General features: G+C 39.1%; 1 protein-coding gene across 4 annotated transcripts in view; it reads left to right on the top strand.

Moving 5' to 3' along the window:
• LOC138288505 (transducin-like enhancer protein 4) overlaps positions 1-17,238 on the top strand; it is a 241,622-nt gene that overhangs the window by 67,685 nt on the left and 156,699 nt on the right. For 2 of the 4 annotated variants that reach the window (XM_069230055.1, XM_069230059.1), the window contains exon 6: positions 13,919-13,993. The exons of the other annotated variants lie outside the window; for them this stretch is intronic. In XM_069230055.1, the coding sequence (XP_069086156.1) occupies positions 13,919-13,993 (75 nt within the window). The remainder of the gene's footprint in view (positions 1-13,918; positions 13,994-17,238) is intronic. 4 annotated transcript variants of the gene reach the window in all.

The following is a 17,238-nucleotide window of genomic DNA, read 5'->3' as shown; positions in this document are numbered from 1 at the left end:
ATTAACCCTGGTAAAGAATAAAAATGTCCTTGAAATGATGCTCACCTCAGCACAATTTTGTAGGTGGACATGTAGCGTGACAGGTGCATGCACATTGATCCTTACACAAGCAGACACTTATGAAATGACACAGGCATTTTTGTTTCTTGTCTGACATGGATAGATTTAATAATAAAAATAAAAATGCTTCTTTAATGCAAAGGTACTGGTAGCAAATTGCTGCCTAAGTCTCTAAAAAAAACCATAAAATATCTATAATATATGAAAATAGAAGACTGTGAGTTGGGGAGCATTGGAGGACCTGGATTGAAGGTGCAATGGGATGGTTGGCGGAGGGAGGGGAAAGCAGCACACATGGGAGATTAACACAGGGTGGGCAGATAGGCAGATAAACACCAAAGGGAGAAAGCAACGCAGAGCATAGGGATGAGAAGGTTTGGTGGGTTAAAAAGCACACACGAGGGAGCCTGCAACACGACAGGCAGAAGTATGAAGCGCCGTGGTGGCTAGCTGCCCTGGGGTGAGAAGCACACAAAAAAGAGAGATGAAAAACACACGCACACTCGTGTGCTTAAGAAAAAAAGAAGAATTAGTCCCTGAATGTAAGTAGTGGAAGGATACAAGTTTGCCAGGCCATAGAATGCTAAGGCGGCTATGCTCCTAGGTAGGGACAAACATAAATAAGTTGAAACAAAATGGGCAAGGAAAGTCATCAATTGACAAGTAAGGAAATAAGTGATAGTAGCAGCCAGTAGTAAGCAGTCAAGCCCACTAGGTTCTTGGTAAGCTGAAAGTAAGTTATTGTGCTGTCTGCTAGGCACGATATAAAACTGTGACTTCAAAACAAGTTTGAATTTTTCATTTCTATTTTCAACATCTTTGTGTTGCTGAAAGTTCACATTAATTCGGCATGCTTGCCTACCATTTAGATTTTGTAAATAAATGTTTATTCCTGTTAAAGTTTGGACCTTTTTTTGGTAATTGGTGAGCACGATGAGTAGTTTTCTGCAGTTTCCACCACTTACATATGTGCTTTCTGCAGTGCAGAAGATGGAAGAGGCACGATTGCGGATTGTGGGGCGAACAACCGCGGTGTTGCAAATCAGCCACGTGTGTCAGTTACTTCTGTGTTTGGAGATTTATCTACTATAATTACTTTAAGCGCCAAAGTCTCGTGTTGTCTGGCTTATGGTTTCAAAAAAGTAAAGAAAGGCTGTTTTATACAGTGCTTCTGGCAGTGTGTACTTCGATAGTCGCATGGTGTGCCTGTTTTCCTTGCGAGCTCACAAGGCAAAAGGAAATTGAAGCAATAATTATTCGGAAAGGAGAGTATTAAGTGTGCTTCAAAGCAAGAGGTAATGACCTAATTTACTATCTTGCTGCTAACTAGCCATAGGCAGTTTTGGGGTACCTGCCTCAGTTAAGGATAGGACAATAAGTATATGAAAGGCAAGACTGGAGCTAGCGCCCTCTTTGCAGTGCACTGGCCACACTCTTTCAACCCACTTTAAATGGGGAGGCAGAGATGTTCTTTGACATGGCAACTATGCTTTTCGTCATGTTCCCCAATGAATTCCCCCGTAGCTTCTTTGTTTCACTGTCGGATCATTTTAGAAAGTCTACCCGCAGTAGTAATATGCTTATTGCTAGACTATTTAAACCATAACGCTGAATTTTCACAAATCGGTAACAGTTAATAAAGAATATCAAGTGAATTTGAAAACATGATTATCGTAAAGTGCATTGGTTTAAAGTGCTTAAAGAACTGAACATGATTTCAAATCGAAGAAATCATTGTAACATGGTTTTATGAATGATCATTGACAAAGAAACCCAACTCAAAGTCAACGAAGAAATAGTCCAATGCTTTGAGATATATATACAGCGCTGTATACACACACATGATTGATTCCCAGACATGTTTCATAATAGTGTAGTTAACTTATCTTATGGTATTTTTTAGTACAAGCTGTTAAGTTATTTATACATTTTCAATTTCATTGGACCAGGTTAATACATGTAACAACATTATTTATTTAAAAAAAGACAATTGTGTTATTAAACAAAGGGATACCTATTTATTACAGGTTGGAAGGCCCAATCTTTTAAACTCTGAGCTGTGTGGTGAATGTGGGCAGCAGCAGATAATGTGAGATGAGTTTTCTTTGCAATAATAAATCAGCATGCGGGTATTTTTTTTTTTTTATGTGGCTCCTGCTTCCATACTTCTGACTTCTCCTACATCAAAAATGCCAAAGCGTAATTTATTTTTAGCCACCATGGAATAGAAAAGTTGTGGTATGTGAAAAAGTGCTCCTTTTCATGATAAATCTTACCAGATTTTACAAAGGTGTGTTTCTTCAAGAGGTCTTTAAAACTATAATTTGAGAACATGTGTTCCCATCAGTTAGTAAAAAAAAAAATTTATATTGCCTACCCAAGCGATGCAAAAAAATAATTTCTTGATTGACAGCACCAGTTTGGTTTAAATCTTTTTGTGCTTTGAAGAAAGTGTGTGTGTGTGTGTGTGTGTGTGTGTGTGTGTGTGTGTGTGTGTATATATATATATATATATCTCATCACACAACTTTGACAACTAGGTCAATGACGCCGCACTCACAGGATTGTTGAAAATATATATATATATACACATATATACACACACACATACAGACCTGTTGTTTAGGAATGAAACATAAGTCTGCTGATAAATTCTTAGCCGTCTCCAGCAATAATATGAGCAGGAATTCAGTTGATCATGATAATCAGTTGATCGAATTTAAGAATATGTGATTTATTCAGTGTGTGATGATCATACATCTTAGGGACTGAGAAGATGTTCTGTTTCAGAGAAAGATGACCCCTCTTCCAATTAGAAGCAAATACCTATGGCTGGCAATCTCGGAAGAGACTTGTGAAGTTGCAGTGTTTGTTTGTGCCAGCCTTGTGTTTCCCTGTGCTGATAACTTCACCTCCACCGCTCACATGCAATAAATGCTGCCCTGGCTTTTACAGCTGTCCTTAGGACATAAACCAGCTCTGCCAGCACCCACCAACTTGAGAAGTGACTGACCCAATCCTCGCCCTGTCCACTTCCCTAAAACAATGTCCTGACATGCCATAGGCTTGCCTCCGGCCTTTCCAGCTATTCCAGTTTACCATAATCTCATGCTAAATTTTGCTTTTGTTCTGTTGGCCTTTCGGATACATTGGCCTGCCATTTGAATGACTGTCCTACACCTACTGTCCTTCAGCAACACTACTTGTCAGTTGAGAGAGCCTTTGCTCTGGGCAACAACGGGTCATGTAGCAGTTTTCTATTTTTTTTTTTTTTTTTTTTACCCATGCCACACCACCCTTTTAGTAAGCCCCTGACACACTTGTTTAAGGCATGCGGTGTGGCTGTTGTCTCAGAATAAGCAGTTTGATCCTTCTTCATTTGTTGTTCTAGAAGGTTGTGTAGTCCACCAGCTTGTACCAGCTCCAGTGTGCACCCTCCAAAAATGCCCTACCTTGTGCATGGCTTAGCAGTTTCAGGAAGTGTTAAATAAAGGTTGTATGAGAACATCTGAATGATAATTTTCTATATGAGTGGTGTGGCTGATTCCCCACAAACCATTGTTACGGATGTGATCCAGCACACCGCCTACTTGACACTTTGCCTACAAATTCCGATATAGTAGTGTTTTAGGGCGCAGTGCTGGAGTTTGGGAGGGACATAACATCAGTAGAAGTCTGTGTTATTCTGCACATTTACCTTGCACAGCAAAGCGTTGTCTATAGTTTGACAGGCAAGTCCCTCTTGCGAGTGGGTATGTTTTTAGGTGAGAAGTGTCTTTTGCCTTTCAGTTGCACCATTTTTTAGAGGAAGTGTGCATTGTGGTAAGTCTTGCAAGTGAATGGTAAGTCCTTCAAGTATTTGTTATTTTGCTTCGCTAAAACCGTATTACTCATTGCTAACACTCCATACACCATGTGTTAAAAGGGAAGTTGACAAAGTCCACATTGAAGTAAAGTTTTCATTGTTAAAGTTGATCGGCTTTCAAAAATTCCAGAATTATAAAAAGAAGCTTCCAAAATAGACATTCTTCATGCAAAGCTTCTAGAAGAACTTGTACTTTGGTAACACAAAAATACATAGCTAGATCCCGTTATCAGTCTGATGTTACTCCGCAGCAGTGCCCTTTGAAGTTTTGGTAAATTCAATTTTAGTGTTTTGGGAAATGTCCCTAAATCGGTTCAGATGAGCATGCATGAATAAGATATTGGTTTACTTCCAGGTCTGGAGTGAGCAGTTCCTGACCAGAGTACATTTCTCATGCTGAGAATGTGATTGGATAAAAGCTCTTCAAAAGTATTTCAAAATGGTGCAGAGCTAGATTAGAATATATCCGCCTCACTGATAAAGCTAAGGAAAAACGTATCTCAAAACAGTCATTAAGATGGTCTGTTTTGCCATCCATATTTTAAAGATCGTGTCTGTCTGTCTGCAGGTTATTTTTTTTTGGGGTGGTCACTGTAGCGCTTTGTGAGAGTAGGCCTTCAGATGGGCAGAACTGTTGGTCTTGCTGCTACTCAATTTGTTATTCGTCATGAAAAGGTGCCCTTGCATATTTAATTGACTCTATGGCAAAAGGTTATATCTGCTTAATTCAACAGAACTGCGGCAGAAAAAAACACCCATGCCCCCCAACCACTGTTTAGAACCTCCATACAGGCTCATGGATGCACACCAACCCTGTTCTAAATAGCATTGTACACCTTACTGCTGCACCATCCTACCTCCAGCATTTTTAGGCCCTTGCCCTGCCTATGCCAAACTGATGATGATATACTGTATTTAGCACCATTATGCCTTTTCACTGCACAAACACCCTGCATCCCCTTCAGCAGGTCCATGCCCCCATTCCTGCTTCACATCACATACTACCCTTCACCTATTATTTATAACAGAGGACACCAAAACAGACACAGAGGATCTTGGGCAGGGATGTGGAATTCTTATCGCATGACACCCGGAGCATATGTTTGGGGTTAGGGCAACACGTTTTAATGTTTATTTTGTCCATGGGACAAGTAGGCCCACCCCCCTGCAACACAAACCCTTCGGCTGCCAGTTGACAGAGAAAGGAACTGTCTGCAGGTGAGGTAATACATGTGTCCATATGTTAATGCTGTTCGAACTTGTATTTATGGTTACTTAATGAAAAGCCTTCGTTATTGGGGTGGGTGCTGTAAATAAATGTTTTAAGGTCACAGTGCACTATTGACAGTGGTTTCAGTAAAAAAAAAAAAAGTGCAGACACTTTTGAAAGTTTACCAAGATGAGGCTAAGTATAATGTTTCCAGAATGCTCTCTAGTTAGATGCAATGTTTTTGCAGAAGCTTGTAAGCAACAGTGATGATGCTTTGCTTTCAAAATAAAATGTTCAGAAAAAAATGCAAGGAGGAAAAAAAGGTTTCTTTACTATGAAATGTTAGGTGCTATTTCTTTGAAGCATACTTTTAGTAAAAAGTGTTGAAGCATGCTCGTATTTCCCAAAAATATCCCTAATGGAAAACCAGTATAAACATTTTCAACAAGGTTATGGGGAGCATGAAAATGAAAAACACTGGCAAAGCCAGTGTCTTGACATCTCATTTGTTACACATTATTGTCGTGGAAGCTGCCAGGCCCTCACCATTGTAACAAACACAGGCAAAAAGAAAAATAATGTGCTTGGTCTCAAAAAAACAGACATTACCACCAGTGGTGTAACAAAAGCCCCTCAGCGCCGCTCAAGTTGCCCTGAGAGTCTGGATGGGGGGGACCCAGTTTTGCTATGCCACGGATTATAACAGTAGTGAGAATGCGATAACTCTCAGTAAAGCCAGCCGATAGAGAGAAATAGAAGTTTAGTAAAAACAAAATGTCTCTGTTAATGCCAGACCTAATTAGGACCCAATGCTTAAAGAAAGTCACAAAAGTGCACCCATGCTATATGTCTTTGAATTAGTGGCTTTTATGAATTCACAAGAACTTCCAGAAGTAGGCCAGGAAATCGGACTCGTAGAAAATATGTGAACTTTATTTTAGCACGAGCAAATATGCATCTGTAGATTTGCTCATGTGCAAATCTATTGAGCGTTCACAAGTTCACTTTCCCTCCAACCACTTTTTTCCCCACCCCTGGAAGAAATTCTACTTCTGCCGTTATCAGGAGTACATTTCCATCCTTTCTCATCGTGGGAAAAGATTATAGAAGAGCTGGTGAAAATATCCTTAAAAGGTGAGTGTTAGTAGGTTTGCAGTCTTCAAGGCATTCCAACCCTTTAACTATTGCTTACTGCTTCCTCCAGCCCCAGTATGTAGACCTGCGGAAAGGTAGCAAAATTAGGAAATTGCGATACTACGGATTGAACTTGCAAGTATACATGCCCTGTTATAGTAGTAGCCCTGGCATATTCATAGACACTTATCAGAGCTCTTACATAATGAGATTGCTGCCATAATTTGTCCCGCACTACATGGCACCAAAGGGGCAAGTAGATTTTTATTTTTTATTTTTATTTTTTAAATTTTTTAGAGGACAAGTAGATTTGAGAAGCAACCTGTCTCATGAACAAGTAGATATTTCATTAAAGTTCGCACTCCTGTTGGGGCATGATTCTTGTTTGGATTGTCAGTGTTATGTCATTTGATATGGAATATATTGTCATGAGCAGTGCCTAGATGGGGTGAAATTTGTTTAGATAATCTTCAGGACATTTTTTTCCTCTGTTATTTCATGTTATTTAATTATATATTTGTATCACGAGCTAAGTAGATACCATCACGTTATTGTCACCCAGACAGTGACTTAATGACTTTCTTGAGGTTGTGGAAAACTGGATTCAGTGTATTAAGAAACATAATTTTCTTACTGCACTAAAATAAGTACTTGTTAGTTTTGTTGTGCTCATATCTTTCTAATAGGATTGCATAAATGTCCCACATTCATTGATGGGGGTAACAAAATGCTTAAATTCTTTATTTGATCCCCACACATTACTCTTCAACTAACCACCTCTTGAACATGTGGCCCCTGCTCATTTGTGTACTGCTCCTTTTCACAGTCTTAAATAGTTTTCTTCTGTTCTCACTTAGTCGGTTTTCCCTTTGTCCTCTTCTTAAATCTTTTTGCCTACGTGTTTTGTTTTGATGTACAATCGGTATATCAATCCTGTTGTACCCGCTCCATAGTAGAATTTAAATATTTGAAGTTCCTTATTGCAGCCATAAACCTCTCGCTTTGCGTGTTCCTTATTTCAAATGTCTTCCATTGCATATTATTCTTTTATTGTTCCAAATGTAACTTCTTTCATCAGCCTGGAGGGTAGAGTTGCCAATATTAAAAAGCGAGATGGCTGATCGCTTGACAAAATCCTGTTGCTGTAACTGGTTGGAGTTGCATTCGTGCAGTATATCTTCCGCCACCTCTTTCTCCATATTCTCACTTCTCTCTTGACTCAGTCATGCCTTTACTTTCAAGATTCGTAATTACTGACGTCTTCTGCATTTAGCCAGTAATGACGCTTCCACAACTTAATTGTCTTCTCGAATTCACCATGACTGATTCTAAAATGTTCTTTCTTCCGGTTTATAACTGTGGACTTATCTGTCCGTGTAGAGGCCAATTGAAGAGAGGATCTCCCTGTAGATCAGTAATTTGATTGGCCATTGAGCATCTGAACAGCCATTATCCACACAAATCAGGTTCATATATGTAATCTGGCACATTAAACCCTCTAGCTTGAGGGATGTGCAGTGACAATCCTTTCTGCGGGCTTCAAATGATCATAAAAGTAGTTAGATGCTAGCCACAAAATGTAAACTTCAATCTATCCCTGTGACTGGCCCATGACATTACTGTTATGTATGCTGGGGACAGGTGGGGTCCGGGTCTAAAATTTGCAGTCCCTTCTACCTTGTTTTCATTTACAAAGAGCATTATTTTTAAACATTGGTTATTGTGGTAACCTTCATGAACACTTGATCATATTTCCATTAGTACTCAATATTTCTTTACAGTAAAAGTGTGCTGTTTATTTAAAAAGTTGAATGTATGAACACAACTTTTGCTTTGTATAATTTTGAATTTATAAAAAAAAATACTGATTGAAAATGGAGTACATTTCGAAATTGAGCATTTCTCCAGCATATACCAGTTCATAGTGTCTGCAGAGACATGACTGGGCTTAAATCCAAAAAGGCGATGCAATGATTTGTTGTGCTATTTGTTTGCTATATTTTCGAAGCACTAAAGCTTGCAAGCACAGAAGAACAACATATACAAGAAAATAGCTGCAGTGGAGCTTAAACACCAACCTTTATAGTCAGTCCTAAAGATGCATCTATCTTCTAGGAACACTGCCGAATTTGTGAGTGTGCAATTGCACACGGATTTTGAGGAGGCTGTATTCTTGATAGCTACCCAGAGCTCCAAAAACTAGATTAGTCCCCTGACAGGAGAAGAACCAACCATAGTGCTGAGGAGCGTGTCAGGTAACATAACAGAACCGACCGCACCCACATTCCATCAAGTCAGTAGACAACTGAGTTTGGGTGGTACAGACATTGTGGGCAGTGGGTAATTAAGGTGCAGAATGCCTATTTGCTCTGCTAAAGCAAGCACCACAACACGTGAAGAGCAAATAAAAGCAAACTTCAAAACATGTGCAAGCTGTTCTCTAACCAGCCAAAAGTGTACTTAAAAGTACCCATCCCACCATATTTTTTTTTTTTTTTTTTTTTTACAAGTGCCGACATCCACTCATATAACACTACATGAGCAGAATGTGAACAAGAAAGAGAAAGTCATTATCTGAGCAGGAGTATTTGGTGCTCAAGGAAAAACTGGCCATATACACTTATAAATACTACTTATCTCAGAATAGATGCATTGAAGAAACAATGGAAAACGAAAACTCAGTTGTAGAGTAATGTTGTCACTGATGATCAGCGTCATGCATAGCCAACTCCCCACTGAATAGTCCTTTGTATTAAACATACAGCAGAGAAAATACACAGGCAACGGGAGACATACAGTTCAACTAGCGCAACAAAAAGTTCAAGCCATACACTGCAATCAATGAATAGTAGAAAATCCATATGATGTCAGACTTGTGCAATTCTAGAAACTTTGTCAAATAATGTCTGTCATTGAAAGGCAAGAAAATTCTATGTTCTAGGGCTATCTTGACATGAAATTGTAATTTCTAAACTAAGGGCAGAATGTGGTTAAAGGAGACATTTCATGCGACTTATCTATCTCTTTATGAACCCCTGCTGGCCCAGAAGGATTGCACTGCAAAGCACTATGTCCCACTTTCATCCTCCCACAAGATTAGTAGAAACCTATGACTAAACCCTCGGCTCCATACATTAAAAAGAGATGCCCCACCTCACACCTCTTCTTGAGCCTGCTCAATGTATCTGACAAGCTCTTTGCAAAAGACCACTGTATACCCTTTACATGATGGGTAGAAGAGTAATCTCAAGCATTCCACAAGCATTAGAGAACAAGATACTACTACCTTTGTAGTCCGGTACATGGTGTTCCTAGAAGGAAAACGTTTTCTGGGCTTCCATTAATATTGCAGCTTCAGTTGGCCTTGTAAACGTGATGAAAACGTGAGTAAGTCTCCTGTTCTTGGACAGTCCATGTAGGCTTGACCAAGACTGAATTGAAGAGGTGTTCTGGATTCATTTCATCTAGTAACATATGCCTGGGTTCGTATTTGTGTGTGTTCAGTAGCACAAAGATTATTTAGAGTCTGTATTCTTGCAAGCTTCCCCAGAGCTCCAAAGACTAGATTGATTAGTCCACTGAAGGAGAAGAAACAACCATAGGGCTGAGGGACGACTCACAAAACATAATGGAACCGACCACACCCACATTCAGTAGACAGTTGTGTGTGGGTGGCTCAGTGAGACAATTAAGTCTCCTGTTCTTGGACAATCTTTTGTAGGCTTGACCAAGAGTGCACTGAAGGGGCGTTCTGTATTCATTTCATCCCATAAAATACGTACACCTTATTTGGAATTATCAGGCTTCCACCTAATCCGTGTTAATGGGAAATAGCATACACATTTTGATTCTGTGTACACCGAAATCTGCATAACCCAGTAATAATCGAGTCTTTTCTTAAGTTAAATACTGGCAGTTTTGACCCAGAAAAATCTATCTGGAGGTTTGTAGATTTTATCAGCCTTTTTCAATAAAATCCACACAGCTTGTGTTTTCTCAGGGTTCCAAATTTTCTGACACTCAGTCAGGGCCGAACAGTAAACAAACGGGTCCATAATTCAATCATGAAAGTGGTAGTTATAAACTGGACTCATAACTGGCGTTTGGAATGTCGACAACGGTCATACTAGTATTCATGCTGCTGAGTTATTTAATCAATCATAATAGAGAAGAATTAAGATTAGAGGCCTAATTTCAGTGTCAGGTGGAAACAGAGTATAGGTAAGCAAGGCTGTAGAGTTCCTACAGCTTGACACCCAGGACATATTATTTGGGGTCAAGGACAACAAGTTTTTATGTTTATTTTGTCTTGGGACAAGTAGGCCCAATCCCCTACAGCACAAGCCTTTTTGCTGCCAGTTTACAGCAGTGCTCTAAGGAAATGCTGTAAGCTCGAGCTGCACTACTGAGAGGATCCAACATAAAAATGTATACACATGTTTGCAAAGTTTACTACTATCTGGCTAGATATAATACTCCTAGAATGCTCTCTGTTAAGATGCAAATATTAGTAGAAGCTTGATAGACAGGTTGATTCTTTGTTTTTAACATTTTCGACTAGAAACACAACATTTTCCTCTACAAACACCAGTAACATTTTAGATACCATGTCTAGTAAAAGGTGTTGGTGGGTGCTAGTATTTCTAAAAAACATTCATAATGGAAAGTCAGTGTAACCAGTTTCAACAAGAATATGGGAAACATGAAAATAAATAAGCATTGACAAAACCAATAGGTCTAATACTGGTGGTTAGCCTTTTAGTTTTATCTAAACATTGCTTGATTTGCCATGTTTTTTTTTTTTAAACTGTTGTGGGAGATATTGGGCCCTCACCATTATGACAAACATTGTCAAAAAGCAAAAATATTGTTGGTCTCCAAAAGCACACTGCCATAGTAGTCCCTGGCATTGAGCACAACTAGTTTGTGTGCTGATGTGCTCGTTGTGAAAGAGCAGAAAGCTGTCACAGTGAAGCAAGCAACAGAGATTTTCATAAAAACAAAAGGTCTTGGTTTGCGTCAGACCTAATTAGGCACCCAATTTTCAAAGAAAGTCACAAGTGCACCTGTGGTCTATGTCCTTGCATTCGTGCAGATTTACAGTTTTCATTAATTCACAAGACTTTACAGAAGTAGGCCAGGAAATCGTACTCCTAGAAAATATTTGTGAATACATTTTAGTATGAGCAAATATGCATGTGTGGATTTACTTATGCAAAATCTGTTGAGCGTTTACAAGTTAATTTTCCCTCCAACCACTTTTTTCCTCCAACCCTGGAATAACTTTTACTTCTTCCCTTTTCAGGAGTAAGTTTCCAACATTTCTAAGTATGGGGAAATATTAGAAAAGAGCTAGTGAAAACCCCTAAAAAAGTGCAATTTTGTAGGTTTGCTCAGACTCAAAGGCATTCCAGCTATAGAACTATTGCTTACCGCTACTTCCAGTCCCAGTATGTAGAACTGCAGAAAGGTGGCAAAATAAGGGAATTTCTTGTATTCAAATCCTACTATATTATGAGCCCTGGCATTATTAGAGATGCTATTATCATTATATTTTTTACAGTGCAAGCAGGTTTGTAAAGCAACCTGTCCCACTACAAGTAGATAAATAATTAAATTCCACACTCAGTATGTCATCCGGGAGAGGGAAGTACTCGTATAATGAGAATCCTTGTACACTCCTCTATAGAAACACTTGAAATCAACATGTTTGACGACAAGAACAAAGTCTAGAATGTTCAAGAAAACCGTGTGGAAAAGGTAGAAACATTCAGCTGACTGGATTCCTATTTTGTAACAAAGTAACCCTTTAAAGCAGTGGTTCCCAACCTTTTGACTTCTGTGGACCCCCACTTTATCATTACTGGAACCCAGGGACCACCACTGGATCAATATTGTGGTCTAGGGACCCCTGCTGAGTGATTACTGGAAGCCGGAAACCCTGGCCTAAACACAGTTGATAATTTGGACCTCAAAACAGTTAACAAAAAACACAAACAAGCATTCCATCAAACACATACACAAATTAATTTTAATAGGAAGGTTGGAGATTTTCTAAATTCAGTTAAAGCCACATTTTGTCCTTCCTCTTTTCTGTTTGATGCACCTGCACAGCTACTATGAATCAATCTGAGGGTACTAGTTTAATTTTTTGCCTCCAATTTCAAATCCCTTGTCTTTTACAGTACGTTTTAAAATTTTCACTTGCACATTTAGCCGTTTTATTTATATACACTTTCGTAACCTGTTAATATTAGTTAATTTTCTTAGCAGTCAAGAGCCCCCTGAAGAGGCTTCGGGGCCACTCAGGGGTCCACGGACCACAGGTTGGGAACCACTGCTTTAAGCTGTACACCAGAGGCCTTAGTCATTGGCATTGCTCCGCCAAACTGAAACATCCTCATGTAAACATCAGTACTGGCTTTTAGGTTTAGAGTTTTACATTTCTCCGTGTTCACCCTCAGAAAAATATATTATTAGTAAATATCCTTTTTTACTGTAATGCACTTTCCTCATTTGAAACCATTCATAAAATGTAGTATTTGTTTAAACTGGTCACAAGTCCATTTTTTAAAGATTGTTTGCAAATTTGAGGTACCCAACATGCAACTAATTAGTAAAATCCTATGCCATGATAAGGTACAATGTTAATGTCCTCCAGAATTAATTTGTGTTCTGCTTCATCGCTCATATCGTTTTTCGTTGTCTTCTGTATCACACACGTTATTAATTCATTTCAATTTTGGCAGGTATGCTCCTGGAGTCCCTAAAAAGGTTCTTCTAGTCGGTCTAGTCTCCTCACAAAAGGGAGGGATTATTTCTTGATTGAATTCAGATTCACACATATATTCCTCCTGATTTAAATTTGTTGCACTGGGGCTGTGTCTTGCTATCTTATATTTTGCTTTTTGGCTGACAATTCTTGAATTTTAATTTGTTGGCTGTGGTTTAAATTGAATTGGTGAAATCTACTTTGGCTTTGGCGTACCAGACCATTTAGCACATATGAACCTCTAGCACAGTCTGCTCTGGACCCATGTAAGTCACCTAGTCTTCCTGCAGATGTGGAACGTCAGGTAGGCAGCTCAAACCGCAGTGTCTCAAAGAGCAGAGACTGACATTGCCCTTCCTCATACGACTGACAAGCGCTCGTTTACTGAAATGAGTAAGGATGGATTAGTTGAGATGTTAAGTACCAGGATAGCCTGTGAGAAAAATACGTGCAGCTATTTGTGTGCATTTGTTTTTTTTATTTTTTTTAAATTGTATTTATTATTTTAAAGAAAGGTTCTGTGTCGTACATGACACATGTTAATCTATTTGGAGCATTGTGTTGCTGGACAAAGCTGAACAGTAAAGAAAATTAGCCTTATCTTGCTAGATAGGTTTACGATTAGTTTATTTGTGGGCGGGGACTGTAGGAGTGCACACCAAAGTTTGTATTAGTGTGCACGACCAGGCAAAGTTTTCATCTGTGTCCTCTCACCATACATGTTCCTTGCACACACTCAAGCCAGGAATGATTGAATGCTCAACACCTTGTTTCACGTTCTTTAAGCTGTCAGTAGGTAGAGTCCAAAATATGAGACATTGTACTTAATTGACCAGAAAACAAGTAATTTGATTCTGTTTCTGATCTTCATTTATAGCACCAGCAACAAGTGGTGCAGGCTGTGGAACGTGCCAAACAAGTGACCATGGCAGAGCTGAACGCAATCATTGGGGTATGTGGTCTTTCCATTTTAGCTTTTTTTTTTTTAGTATTTGTAACTTTTTTTATTTGGTGCCATAAACTGGGCAACAGTTGCACTGGGCAGTGAAACCTTAGTTAGCTGTCTCTACTACTAGCGTTGATTGTCACATTTTCTTAGCGTAATAACTGCTCCAAAAAAGACAGTGAAGCAATTTGTAGAAATGTCTGTTTTGTCACCATAGTTACAGATGCACGTTAACTTGAATGTACTTAGTAGTATACTGTAGAACCGATGTCTTAAAGACATCAGATGGATCGCACCACTTTTCATATTTGTCTTAGAGAGAATTTGTTTCCTGGATAAGCACAGTGTACATCTTTGGTGTTAGCATTTGTTTTATTGAAAAACATGATTGGAACCGTTAAAATGCCCAGCTGTTTAACCTAGCCTGCAATCTTAATGTCTGTGGCGCTTCCATACAGCATGTCCTCAGTTTGATAAATTGGTGCGCTCTTCTTGTGGCCTTCCTATTGGCCGATGCGTTGTTTACTCCTGCTCGCAGACCTCACCAGCAGCTGATCTCTGAGACCCTAGAGTAGATTCATCTTGTCAGGCCTTAATGTCACTGGTGGTCCTTGTGTGAGATGTCACCCCTAATCCCGTTCTTCCTTCCCTTCACCCATCCGAACATTTCATCCACCGATTGTTGTACTTCTACCACGTTTAGGAACGTTTTGCTTCCTGTCTTTAGCATTCTATTCGCATTTAAGGGCCTAGCTGAGCAGTAAATCCGTTGAAATGTCTGATACTGTACAAGGAAGCAAATAACATATTTAAAGTTTATGCCCCAGTGAACGGAGGTGAGAAATCATGGTTTTAATAGCACATTGTTCACGTCTGTAATTAGGTAACTGTAGCAGGCAGTCGATTAAATTATTCCAATAAAGACCCCAGAACTATTCTTTCCCTTTTCTGCCACCTCCCTAAAGATTTTTTTCCTTTTGTATTATTAAAATCGTACATACGTCTACCCCCTTTTTATTTAGTATATCAAACACACTTTGAAATGCTAATTATTCCATTTATTCTCATTAAAATTCAAATTGCCGTGTGAAGATGGCAATAAGGGTCGCTGAATAATCAAGCTGAAGTGAAAGATATTGCTTCAATTATACATCTGTCTTTTAGAAAGACGTGCGGATCATTGCTGACAGGAACTTAAATTTTGAAATATTTTTGTCAGCTTTCTTCTCTAGAAATAGAACACAGTCGACTTGTGGGGGCACAAATACAGCCTAACCCCTGAACGCCTCCCCCCACTGAAAAACTATTCAAACAAAAAAGACAGGGGCAAAACATAACCCCAAAAAATCTACCTTTGAAGATTGAAATTTTCTCATTTATTGTGTTAAGCTTATTTTTTTTCTAGCTATGGTCTTTTTATTCATTTGCGTGCTGTCTCGTTTTCAGTTACCATTTTAATGTTTGTACTTAGTGCTTCATTGTATTCTGTTGATGAGTTTGGGGTACTGTGTATTAGAGCAGCGCTAACGTTCTTTACCTGGAAAATCGCAGAATTAAGTAATTATTTTAAGAGGATATCACCTCACTCTTAATAGCAGAAGTTGATATTAATTGTGTTGGCGCAGTTAAATAACATTTTGGCCAGATTTGTTTGTCACTGACAATTTGCTTGTTTCTCACAGTACACACTTAGTCTTCAGTTGTCTTTCCTTGTCTTCAGCTTATTATTTGAGTGTTAGTGCTTCAGTGTTATTGGTTTTACTTATTGAAAGACTTCAGCCCTTGCTATTTCGTTGTAGCTTATTAACCTGAGCGTGTCCCATAACCTTTTTAGTCATCACCTGGATTTTATATTTTGCTTAGTGACTTCATGCTGAGATTCACACCCGTGCTTCTGCTCCCTCGTCCATCCTTCCTCCCACACAATGTCTTGATCAGTGTTCATTTGTGTTAACCTTTCTCTAGCCTCATCATACCAAATATTGCCCCATGGCAATATTGCCCTACAGATTTTGATCGGAGGCACCAGTAATTTTTGTTAATCATTAAACGAGGTGATGGCTGTGTGCCTTTTAATGGACAATTGGTCACTTACAGCCCAAAAGGAAGTTTATTATTTTGGTTCAACTTGAAATGACCTCTCTGAATAAATATAAGCTCCCATGAACCATCTGCCTCCAGTGATAGCCTCATCCACTACTCTGGGCCCGATCAACCATCTCTCTTCTGGAAATTCGGCAATACTCAGTACAGTGTTTCATCAGTTGTGGCACGTGACCATAGGGATAATATTGACTTCTACACTATCTTTCTCATACCATACTGCTTCTCAAAGATAAAGCACAATTATGACCAGTACTGTTGGTTCCAGCCTTCTGTGATATAGAAATATGAACTAATGTTGATGCCCCGGAATTTATCTTAACGGAACTTGCGGAGTCCTAGTTCACTCTTTGCCTGTTTCACTTACCCTTCAAGGAAAGCTTGTTGAAATGAGTTCTGTTTGCTTCTCCAACTTGTTGAGAGATGACAAAGACTGAGCCTCTAAGTTGGACTCAGGAGCTCATCTGAGTCAACTTACAGCTGCCTTTCTAGTATTTAACATGAAATAATACTTCCATTACTCTAGGATAATTGTTCAGTTGAAGGAAGCACTACACCATCTTGATATGGACGGATAAATAAATGCGTCTTGCTTGAGTTCTGGTAGACAGTGGAGCTTTCTAAGTCGATGATAGCTCATCGCATGTTGCAGGATTGACCACGGTTTGCACTGATTTTGAGATTTTATTGCTTCCATCAATGCTGGCTAAGTGCGTATTTGCTGAAGTTTTCTTCAAGACAACCTATCTTCTGCTCATGTCCCTAGACTTAGCAGTTGATGCTATATGTATTCATCCCTTGTATATAAAAAAAAAAGACACCCATCTGCAGTATGTTCAAAACAAGTGCTCTTGCTTCACAACATTCCTTTCCTTTTGACTGGTGATCATCTCAAGAGCTTTTTGGTAGGCTAAGATCTCATGGGCCATAGTTGTTGATGCCTTATTAGACTCCGCTGTCACAGAGACATCTTTGCAGCTTCCTTACACCAGGTAGATTCATTAGTAACTATTCTTAAAGAATGAGGTTCAACATTTCCTCTTTTCATGTGAATTCGGAGAGTGTAGTGGTTGCTCTTTTTGTTAGACTAGTTTAATGGATGGAATAAATATATATTTCTGATAGTTTTGCAGTGGCTAACATAAGTA

The sequence above is a fragment of the Pleurodeles waltl genome, chromosome 1_1 (genome assembly GCF_031143425.1).
Source record: "Pleurodeles waltl isolate 20211129_DDA chromosome 1_1, aPleWal1.hap1.20221129, whole genome shotgun sequence".
Taxonomy (NCBI): Eukaryota; Metazoa; Chordata; class Amphibia; order Caudata; family Salamandridae; genus Pleurodeles; species Pleurodeles waltl.
Note: the sequence above shows the minus strand (reverse complement) of the source record. Positions and strands in the feature narration are given on the sequence as shown.